We start from the raw sequence: 11,990 nt of genomic DNA, 5'->3' as shown, positions 1-11,990 counted from the left end.
ATATATGTACATTTATATATATATATATATATTATTATATATATATAAACTCGTTAACAAATTTATTGTAACATAAATTTATATCAAAATTTTGCATACCTTCAATAAGCATAACTCTGTGAAAAATGGACGTATTTAAAGAAATTTTGTTTCATTCTTAAGAGCAAATTAAATACTTTAAGATTTTCATAAATTTTAAATTCATTTTTATCTCCGTTTGCCATCTTTTCTAAAGTAAGTTATATCATGCAATGTTGCGAGCGTGATAACTTCTCTCATATGTCTGTGGTGCGCACGCTGTTAGTACAAAGTCATATTGGACCTACATTTTAATGATTCCGAATGACGAAATTTTGTTCGAAAAACATTCTTGGCAAAGAGTTGCCGCTTGCTTCCAAGAAGAAATACAAGCGTATGAAAATATTTTTGAATCTATCAGGAATTAAACCCGGGATCTCTAATATATATAACAGATTAGTGTGCACCTGCTTTGCCATGCTCGCTCTCAAACTAATGTTATTATAATGTTATTATAATCATCATAAAGTACGGACTTTTTCTTGTAAATTTGAAAAAAATCAATGTTTATATTTATATTTGTTTATATTTGTACGATTTTTTTATTGCGACGTATGAAAATTATCTATGCATTTTTGTTCAATCACCGCCAATAGTAGCATTATCTGTTGTGGGTAGGAGGTTGCTGATCGGATTTTGCATCCTGTGTACACGCGCGCGCAAATGTGTATGTGTATGTTGGAGGAAGCGTATCGATGGCATTTACACTTTAAATTCTGATATTTCTACCTTGTTTTCAAATGATTTTTTGCAAATGCATATTGCAAGTATTCTATTTGATAGTTTGAGGTGTTTCTCACCACATTCGGTGTGTGTGTGTGTGTGTGCGCGTGTGCGCGTGTGCGCGTGTGCGCGTGTGCGTGCGTGCGTGCGTGCGTGCGTGCGTGCGTGCGTGCGTGCGTGCGTGTGTGTGTGTGTGTGTGTGTGTGTGTGTGTGTGTGTGTGTATGTGTATGTGTACATATTTATACATATGTAGAAATTACAATACAAGCTTTGTATGTTTCTACTTAGAACATATACTACTGGAAGAGGAATTGGCCCGTATACTGAGGTAAAATCAACACCTATGCGAGAGAGAAAGGTAGAAAGGTCAAAATGTTTGCTATGCGCATGCGTCAGTACTGTCTGCTGTCATCTGTGTGAATTGTACAGTTGTGTTAATGTTTCTTACACACTGATATTAATTTACGAATGTACGAACAAAGTGAAATGGAAGTGGAACATGAACTGCGAGGGCAACAGTGGTGATGAATGGCGCGTGCGCATTACAGTCAAATGGACTATTCTACCTTTTTCTTTCGCACAGATGTTGGCTTCATGATCAGCGGCCTATTCCTCTTCCAATAGTATATGTTCTAAGATTTTCTATGTTTAAAAAAAAATTAATAATTTAATGTACTACCTCGAAAATAATATTTTCTATTTTTCAATAATTAGACTATTAAAAAAGTTTTGAAGTAAAACAATAAAAAAATATTGAATCGATGAACTTCACGACTCAAAACATTATTATCATTCTTTCTTAAGAAAAATGAGTTATTTTTTTCTTAAGGCATATTTAGGTTAATGCCTTATGACAGTAATTATGTACAAGAACTTTACGGACTCCTGGATTTTCTGCACCATATATAATTATCTGTGCGTGTATTTGTATCATGAGATCGTTAATCATTATATTATATCGCGTGTCTACCATGTCGCCGATGTCCCCGTGCAAAAAGGAAGCCCGAAAACCGAGTCTATGCAAACCAACAGAAAGATATGCGATTAATACAGTACTTCTCTTCAACTCGCCAAAGATACTTCAATTGCTCTGAAATCGAATTTCTCGCTTTTCTCACGAAGAAAATTAACAACTGTGATCGGCGCTTTAACTTCGAAGATGTTGCGCCATAAAAGGGTAGAGCGCAAGCCGAGTATTAAAAGAAAAAGAATTTGATATAACTTTACATATCATAACAATATTATAATAGTGAATAATATTATAATAGTTTAATCAAATAATTTTTACATTTTGAGAAAAACATTAAAGAATAATCTAAGAGACATCTCAGATGCTTTTCCAGACTTTTTTTTTAATATTTAAATTTCATAGAGAGAGTATATATAATATTATTATTGTGAGAAGGCAAAAAATTAACATTTTTAATTTACATTATAAAACATAAAATCTGAAAAATTAATTAAATGTCTCAGGGTGGAGCAAAGGCAACAAGAAGAATGGCGAAAAAAGTGGCACCAGCAGCATTACAGACGGAAGTTCTTAATGACGAGGAATGGATGAAAGTATTAAAACGAAAAGGCTTAATAGGCGAGTAATTTTTATGAATATCTTTATATATGTAGATAGTTAATATTTTTATGATTCGAACATTACGAAAAGATATATTTAATGCAATATCCTTATTTAGTAGTGGATGTGTATTCGGATTGGAGTGGTCCTTGCACAGGCATGGTGAGTATTCTGAAGAAGATAAAAATGGAGATCGGAGGCGACGCATTGAGTTATGCAACGGTAATTGCCATAAAAACGATATAAAAAGAATTATATTATAAGAATAAATAAAATAATAAATAATATTGAAACAGCGGAACCAGATATAAAATTATTATTTGTTTAAATAGAATAATGTAGGAACAATACAGTACAGAGAAATGACATTTATTTTATCCATATGTAGAAATTATTTTTTATATCTATATATAGAAATTACTTTTATATTTATATTAATCTTTAATACCTAAATAAACCAACTATATAAAAATATTCTTAGCATTTCATTTTTTTGATCATTTTTAGGCGAGTTGTGATCATGTTACCGACTTGAAGAGATTTCAAGGAAAAAGTGAACCTACATGGATGTTTATTCATGTAAGTAACATACAATAATTCCAGCACGTAATTCATGCGTGCATAGAAATAATTATTGCAATTGAAAAGTCGGTTTTCTCGCAGGAAGGCCGAATGATAAATTTAATGTTCGGAGCACATTGCCCGCAATTTGTAAAAATACTAATGACCGAGCTCGAAAGAATTCAAAAGGGTGACAAGCATGAGTAAGTTGGAATGATTGATAATGCTTTTCACGTAAAAAATAACTTGTAATATCTTAGTATGTTTAACTTTTATAATTTAAAATTTGCCGGTACATACATATCGCAACATTTTATTTAAGAACAAGCCTATAATGAGTTGGATATTTCGACCGATTTTGCCTATTGTCATCTCCACTCTTTTTGTTTCATAGTTTATTTAGATTATACGCGGAGACATTAAACGTTCGAATTCAGGGATGATATTAGCCGTAAATCACATAGGGCACTATAGGACTTTTAAGCATATTGCCTCACATTCACTGTTTACAAATTTTTTATTATAATTTTTTATTATATTATTTATAATTATTATTATGATGTTAGAAACTCAATTTATTAAGTTAAAAATGATTTAAAAAAAATTTTTTTAGTGACACAAACTTCATTAACATACGTGTTCTATTTTGAAGTATTACTTTTGAGTTTCTAACATAATAACAATAATAATAATAATAATAATAATAATAATAATAAAAATTTGTAAACAGTGAATGTGATGCAATATGTTTCAAAGCCCTACAGCCTTATAGTGCCCTATATGAGTTACTAATATCATCTCTGAATAGGAGTGTTGTTTATGTCTCTGCGCATGATTTAAAGGCTATGAAACAAAAGGAGTAGGGATAACAAAAGCAAAATCGGTCGAAATGTGCAACTCGGCTGCAGTCCTGATTTAAGAATATGTCGGCCACGTATGTATCGATTAAAGAATTCATTTGTTAAATATTGTCTGTTATAATAGTTGTATGATTTGTTATATTGTAAAATATAAATGTTTTATTACTTTGAAATTTCATTATTTATTTGTTTCAAAATATAGATTTTTGATAGATGTTTTTGAGAAAAGTCCGGAAGAAATAGTTCGATTGAAAATTCAGGAGGAGGCGAAAGTAGCCAAAGAAACAGCAAGAAAATCTCGAAAAGGTACAAAAAATATAGATACTATCGTATTAAACACTTTAACTTTATTTTTGAGGCAATAGTTCGAACATATAAAATTAATTATGAATTAGATTGGAAATTGCACGGAACTGTATTTATTGTTTAAGGAGATGTTGGAACCACCTGTATTATCAATATAACTAGTGTTTTTGTGTTTGTCCAATTTCTTCATAGTAGTTTCACAGAATAAAAATTCCTTTTCCACAATTAAAATGTATATGCTAATAATGTACTTGTCTCTGGTGTATTTCGTGTCCAAAGCTGGAAAAAATTGCAAATTTCTTTATCCATTTTTATCTCAGTATAGCGACCAATGCTGAAGGTAAAATGAATAAGAAATCTGAAATTTTTTATTTTTTTATTATTTTCCAGCTTTGAACACAAATACACTAACAACAAGTACTTGCATTATCATGTATATTTTAATCATGGAAAAGAAATTTTTATTCTATGAAACCACTACGAAGAAATTTAATAGGAACAAAAACATCAAAAATGCTAATTTTAATGGTAATATAAGCGGCTCCAGCATCCTCTTAATATAGTAATAAAATCGTCATATAGTTGCTGAAGCTAAAACAAGATATGAGGCAGAAATGTTGCATCTGATCACGTCGTTATGCAACGAGACTTGTCTACTGTTATTTCCTTGGATATTCAAGGATGAAGAGGGACGTAGAAGAGATAAAAGAACGAGTCCTCCATACATAGAATTAATCGAGGAATTGCTACCAGAGAACTACATGGTGGGACAAGAACTACGTAAACGAATGAACGCAGATCTGCTCCAGCAAATACTTCATGAAGTATTTTAATTTTTTTTCGATTGTAACTTATTGCATCAATATTAATAAAAATTTATTATGCTATTTTTTAACATGTTGCAGTCCACGTACAATTTTACAGAAACTAGCAAACAATTGCTCTTTGATGGTAAATGTATGTTTATGCGATTGAAGATTGTTGAAGGAAGAAAGCAACTTGACGTTCATAATCACCTGTGTAATATCTTGTTCAATGAATCGACAGTACCGGAATCGGAGGACAATTTAAATGAAGATTGGTATGCGTTTTAGTATAATTTAATTAATTCACACAAATTTCTAATATAAAATTCATAAGAAATAATTCTGTGACCTCCTAATGAATGAGAATTGATTAAAATGAATTAAAATTTTTTTCCATTTAAATCTATTCGAATGCGTACTTTAATGGCATTCACCGTCCTTTCATTTTTTAGATTAAAATTGAATTTAAAAAAATTTTGAATTGAGCAATTCACAATGCACTTAAAGAACTGAAATTTTCTTTAAATTGAAAAATATAGAAACTGCTTTATGTAATTCCTATAAATGAATAAAAATTGGGATTGAAAAAGATTTATTCTAACGTTCACAAATGTATTTCTAAAAATTTGAATCCATTTCGATCCAATCTCGTTTACTAAATTTATATGATATTCTCACATATATAGTCGAAATAATACACCTATAATACAGGTCATCATTAATTATTAATAGTAGTATTATAATATAATAATAATTAATTTTAATTGTTATTATAATCAATTTATATTTTATGTATATAGTTACGCCGGAAAACATCGTCCAGCTTTTGAAGTTCCTGATAAGGAAAATAAAAAGTTTCCTTTTATTTGGATACCTCCAAATCCCAGAAACAAGGCTATCGTTTTTCGTACAATATTTACCGTTTATACTAATACAATGTATCCGGTAAATATATTTGAGAAACATTTCTTGCATTTGATCTTTTCCGAAATTCTTCAAGGACTTAAATTAAGAATAACTTTATGTATAACTTTACAATTGTACATAAAATTAAATATAGCTTAATTATAATTCTAATTATAAGTTATAATATTTATTTTAATTATAACTCTTACTTAATTTAACTATATTATTTACTATTTTAATTCACAGTACGAAGATAAGATAGCTAAAGTACCAATAACCGTTTTTAAATATGATTATACGCGTAAAAATGATTTAAAAATGGTGCTGGAAATGTTTGATGATGATGTCATCAATTTTGGTATATTTGAATATGATAAACCGCCTGAGGCTAAGATGATTGCCAAAACTATAGAGGCATTTGAGATGAATACAGAAGAAAAAACGGGGTAATTTTTTTTATTTTAATTTAAAAATTTAAAGATTTCATTAATTTTTTAAAATTTAAAGACAAATTAATTTTAAAATTATTAATTTTTTTAAAAGCTTTAAACAATTAATGTTTATCACTTAAATCTAATCAATTTATTATCATTTCTAAAATACTTCATTATATCATATATATATATAAATATGCTTATGTTTTTAAATTTTACATCTTTTACGTCAATTTTTCAATCATAAATAATCAATATATTTGAATAATCTTTTCAAGTTCTGAAAAAAGTGATATAATATATCAAATTAAATATTTAATCTCTCTTTCATATCTAAAGAGAAAGCTAATTATTATGTTTAGTTTTATTTGTGCATTAAAATACTTTACTTTTCCTTCACAGTTACGAAATATTTGTCTGTACCGTAAAAAAAGTAGGTTGTGAGGCATTTTTGGGCTTTGCCGGGATTGGACCTTTTCATGTAAGTGAAAATCTGGAGAAGGCTGTTGAAGAATCGAAATTATATTTCCCAGACATTGTCGCTGTAGAAGAATCGGACGATGAGGAAAAATCCGAGGAATTAATAGAAGAGAATCAAGATGATACAACGACAACATAGTTATTGTAATGTTGTATTGTAAGTATATGTGTATGTGTGTGTGTGTGTGTGTGTGTACACACACACACACACACACAGGGTGTCCCATTTTAATCGATCTCAAATATCTCTTGAACAGTGCATTTTAAAAATGTTTCAAACAAAAAGTTTTGGGACTTTGAGGGAGATATAAGATGGTGCCATTAGTTTAACCTTGGGTGGCGTCGTTAAAATTAGAGTAAGATCACTTTGAATTTTTTAAACGGAACTTCCCATTTTGTATTATATATTCTTATAGCTTACCTCGAGAGCACTGTTCAAGAGATATTTGAGGTGATCGATTAAAATGAGACACTCTGTATATGGGGCATTTCAAATGAAATTTTCATTCTAAAATATTTTTTTAATTCGTAGAAATTTTTTATATATTATTACATGCATAAAAATAGTTGATATGTATTTTAGGATTTTTCGATTTACTCATTTATTCCACATTTACAACTAGTTTAATTTTTGAGTCTTCTTCTGGCCTTCATATAACTTCAATGTATTAGGTGCTTGAATTAATTCTTGCTGTTGATCAGGAAAGATATTTGTGCTATTTCAATATGATCGAAAGTGACTGTTGATGTATATGAAAGTACTGTCAATAGGCTTCAATAATCAGTATGTAACATTTGATCGGATGCAAAGAATACAATTTTATATCGCATTAAAAATGTCGAGTTTTGTATTAAAAAAAGAGTATTTGCGGAAAGCATAACTTTTCTATATTAATCTCAAGAAATCTGCTACTGAAAGTTATCATTTGCTAGTGAAGGCTTATGAGGAGCATGCTCTATCTGAAACTTAGCCACTTATGAATTGCTGCTGCAAAGACAAAAACAGAAGTCATTTTTGCATTGAACTGTAACTAGCGATGAAAAATAAGTTCGTTACAATACATAAGCGTAAGAAATCATGGGTGCGTCCCAGCGAACTCAATGTCAATGTCATCAACATCAATGTCAAAACAGGATATTTATGGAAAGAAAGTCGTGCTGTACATTTTGTAGAAGTCGGTGTAGTGTACTATGAACTGCTGCAACCAAGTCAAACCATCAATCCTGAACGCTACCGACATCAATTACTCAATTTCAGGGATGGGACGTAAAACAAAACTTGCGGCCTAAATGCGTAAAAAACAGATTAGTTTTACTTCAAGAAGCAAAATTCATGCAAAACTATATTCATATTTTGAATATAGAAATAAAACCAAAAGCAAATGTACATTTTGTTTCATGACCGATACAAAACGGTGAAAATAAGGTGGCCCAGAAATCATCAGGATACTAGTAATCGCCAAATTTATGTATTAAAGATGTATTTTAATTCTTCCCAGGTAGCAAGTTATGTTTTGTCGTCATTTTGACATCAGCTTGTTACTAGAGTCGATGTTGCTGATATTTTATTGACTTCAAGAAAAATATTTAGAATGTTGTATTACATTATGAACTTGTCAGTATATGAATTCATTATTGATTAAATCGAATATGTGCAGCAACTAAGCCTACGCATTTGATTTCGATCAAATGCTTCATTGTGAAGTTAAGAAACACTGTTTGATTTTGTGTGATTTTGGAGTACTGACAACTTGCACGAGGTAAATTGAGCTTCGAGCTAAACTTATAAAACTTATAAATCACAGTTTTATGTACACCATTACAAATTATTTCATACAAATTTCATAGTTTTTTTTTATGTCACAAGTTCATCGAAGCACTTAGTCATTCGAGTAATCACCATATCTGTCAATTACTGGAACTAGATGAGCCGAAAAAAATTCTTGTAAATCAAATAATAATGTATCCAAAATCCAAATAAAAAAAATTAGATCCGTAATTGTTATTATCTAAACATTCTACAGACCATTCAGCAAATGAGAATGGATTAAAATGGATTAAAGTTTTTTTCTATTCGAATGCGTATTTTAAATAGCGAATACTTTTTTTTTGGATTTAATTAAATGCAATTGGATTGAAAAACTGCATTTCCTATTTCGAAATTTTGAATTGAACAGTATTCACAATGCACAGAAAAAGCTAATATTATTTTCAGATTGAAAGGCATAGAGATATGTTTCAATGTGCAATTTCTATAAATGAATAAAAATGCATTCAGGATTGAAAAGCATTGTAATCATAATTCATTTTAATATTCGTGAATCAATATTTCTGAAATCTGAATCCATTTCAATCCATTTTCGTTTGCTGAACAGTAATCATCACGTTAATAAATAGATACATAAGCAAATAAAAGATGTCGATCACTAGATCATTTCTATGTTGATAATTAGTACATCTAGAACAGAAATCGGCATTACTTGAATAAAAACTAATTTTACAATACTTTTCTGTTAAAACAACTATTAATATTTATTGAAAATTTGTAATAATGATGTCTAGTTCTGAAAAAAAAATATAAAAAATTATAAAAATATATATGGTATAATTAATAGATTAAATGTTATAACTCGGTTGAGATAAATCTATACAATCAATGCTTATTCGAACAAACACTGGGTGACAATATGCAAATAATTTATTCAAGTAAACATATCAAATATACAAACATTTCGATCCTGATTTGGATCCTTATCAATGCTCCAAAATTATTGACAATATGCAATTATCTAAAGATAATAATATAACAAGATGTCATCATACTTGCTGGTATAATGATCATCACAATGTTATAAAGCTGTTCATACATCGAACATCAAAACGAAGTATCTTCGTTTTGACGTTTGATATATGAACAGTTTTATAACGTTGCTATGATCATTAATACCAGGAAGTAAGGGAGACTCAGTAAATTATAGGGGTAGAATAATCAAGGTTACGTTATAAACAAATCGCGCGAGACACGCATGTCTGAATACGCAGCGGCGACTGCCGCTCAATCTGTTATGAGATCTCGAAGTGCGTCCCAGTACAGCACAGAAACTTGTAACATTGCTGCAACATTTCAATGTTGCAATACAATGTTGCAGAAACATAGCGAAAACTTCTTTTTGCAATATTACTCAGCAATGTTGTAGCAGTATTTAAAATATTTTCAGCAAGAGACACATTGATCCAAGAGTCATATTGTTTTTGTTTAAAAATAAAAAACAAAGACAAGAATGACTCTTGTCACTGTGTCTCTGCTAGAAAGTTCACTTTGAGTGTTAAGACTTGTATATATTGATTTGTGTATAATCCAATAAAATAAGGACATAATGGAAAAATAGGAATTAATAATCACGTTTACACGGCACTTAATTGGGTTTCATAACATCTATAGTTATGAAACTGACCAATCTCATAACTATATTCCTCTGAAAAATGGAATGACTGGTTAGTTTCTAACTACGAATATTATTAAACCCAATTAATGTCCATTTCTACCAATATAGATTAATTTTAATCTCAGTTTAACTTATCTTCGTCTTTTTTTAAAGATTAGAAAAAGACGAAGAGTAAGTTGAATCGAGATTAAAGTTAATCTACATTAGTGGAAACGAACATAAGATGTAAACGTAGTCAATGTCTATAATTTATAGGAATTATGCCTATAATTTATAAACATAAAACAATTAGAAGTAGGAGTTAAATGTAACATACAATGAATACAAATAAAATATAATTTCATAATTAATTATGCTTTTACATTTTATAGGCATATTCTGATATACACAGCAAATACTGAAAATTTATGGTTCACGTTACGTATACTGTAGATTTTCAATACTGGCAGTGTATATCGGAACACGCCTATAAAATATAAAGACATAATTAATTATGAAGTCATATTTGTATTCATTGTATGTTACATTTAATTCCTACTTCTAATTTTTTATATTTAAATTTATATAGTACAAAATCTTATAATAAATATTGCAATAATATTATAATATTACAACAATGTTGTTTCATTATTACAATGTTTTTGTAATAATACTGCAAGTATTCCTCCACTGTGCGCAAAATCCAATATTGCATATATATTATGCAATATTGCTACAACATTACGTATCAATATTTTTAAAATGAACATTTACGTTGTTAATATGTTGCTGAAATATTGCACCAATATTCGCAATATTTTTGCAATGTTGCAATCTTGCAGTGAAATATTTTTGCAATGTTGCTGCAATATTTCTGTGTTGTATTAGAAATTATATTAAATATAATTAAAAAATATATAATTTAAAAAAATCGTACATGTAAGTGAATATTTTTATTTTTAAAGTTTTTGTTCTACAATCGTATATAATTGTCTGAGATATTTGATTTCCATTTAAATAGTAAGTTCTTAATAAAGTCGAAGATTTTTTTTGTTTATCTGTCTTTATTATTGTATAATGTTAATGTTTTTAAAAAATGAAACGTTTTTATAAAATGAACGGAGGCTAGTAAGCTAACCACAACTCGGGGTATATGATTAATTTAATGACGATTCTGATAATACCTACTCTTAAACTTCTTGGAATGAAATTTCATTATAAAAGAATGAAAATATCAATCAAAATGAAAGTGAAAATGTTTCACTTCTTGAAAAAGAATGACAATATTTCATTCCTCTAAAAAGATTTATCTCAGTGTAAATCTTTAAGGGTAAATGTTATAAATTTGATTCCCTCACATCCAATCTCGATAAAACTAAGCTTATTCGACGTGTTTTTGCTTGAAACGAATTTAGCAAAAAAAAAAGCATTGTTCTACTTTACGAATTGAAATATTAATCGTTAAAGTTTGTTAGATTAGAAAACTTATCATTCGCTACGCTCTGGTAAAAACATTGATAGAGAACAATCCTATTGTTTTGAATATGGTTTGTAAATCTCTAATTTGAATCAAATCTTATAGGAATCTTGTACAAATTTTATAAAATCCAATAAAATCAATATGATAGAATTCATATCCGATCAATCATGATGCTCTCACGAGGTCAACAATAGAAAATGATACAGAATTTACAGAAAAACGATAATGCAAATTGATAAAAATCTTATAGTTCTCAGTCGTTCTCTATCAATTTTTTTTATCAGGATCATCTTATCCTGTTCCATATATATTTTAGCTGTATTTTCATTCTCTTTGAAATTTCACTCAAAAGAATTTAG

The 11,990-nt window shown here is 29.0% G+C and overlaps 1 protein-coding gene across 1 annotated transcript; it reads left to right on the top strand.

The window, feature by feature from the left end:
* Positions 1–2,300: 2,300 nt before the first annotated feature.
* On the top strand, positions 2,301–6,865 carry LOC108692118. The gene is given in 11 exon segments (XM_018200268.1): positions 2,301–2,366; positions 2,427–2,486; positions 2,488–2,595; positions 2,881–2,952; positions 3,037–3,137; positions 3,997–4,100; positions 4,683–4,924; positions 5,006–5,181; positions 5,707–5,851; positions 6,059–6,258; positions 6,649–6,865. Coding segments are annotated over 11 exon segments (1,491 nt in total).
* The last annotated feature ends 5,125 nt before the right edge of the window (positions 6,866–11,990 follow it).

This window comes from Atta colombica, unplaced genomic scaffold, assembly GCF_001594045.1.
Source record: "Atta colombica isolate Treedump-2 unplaced genomic scaffold, Acol1.0 scaffold6, whole genome shotgun sequence".
NCBI lineage: Eukaryota > Metazoa > Arthropoda > Insecta > Hymenoptera > Formicidae > Atta > Atta colombica.
Note: the sequence above shows the minus strand (reverse complement) of the source record. Positions and strands in the feature narration are given on the sequence as shown.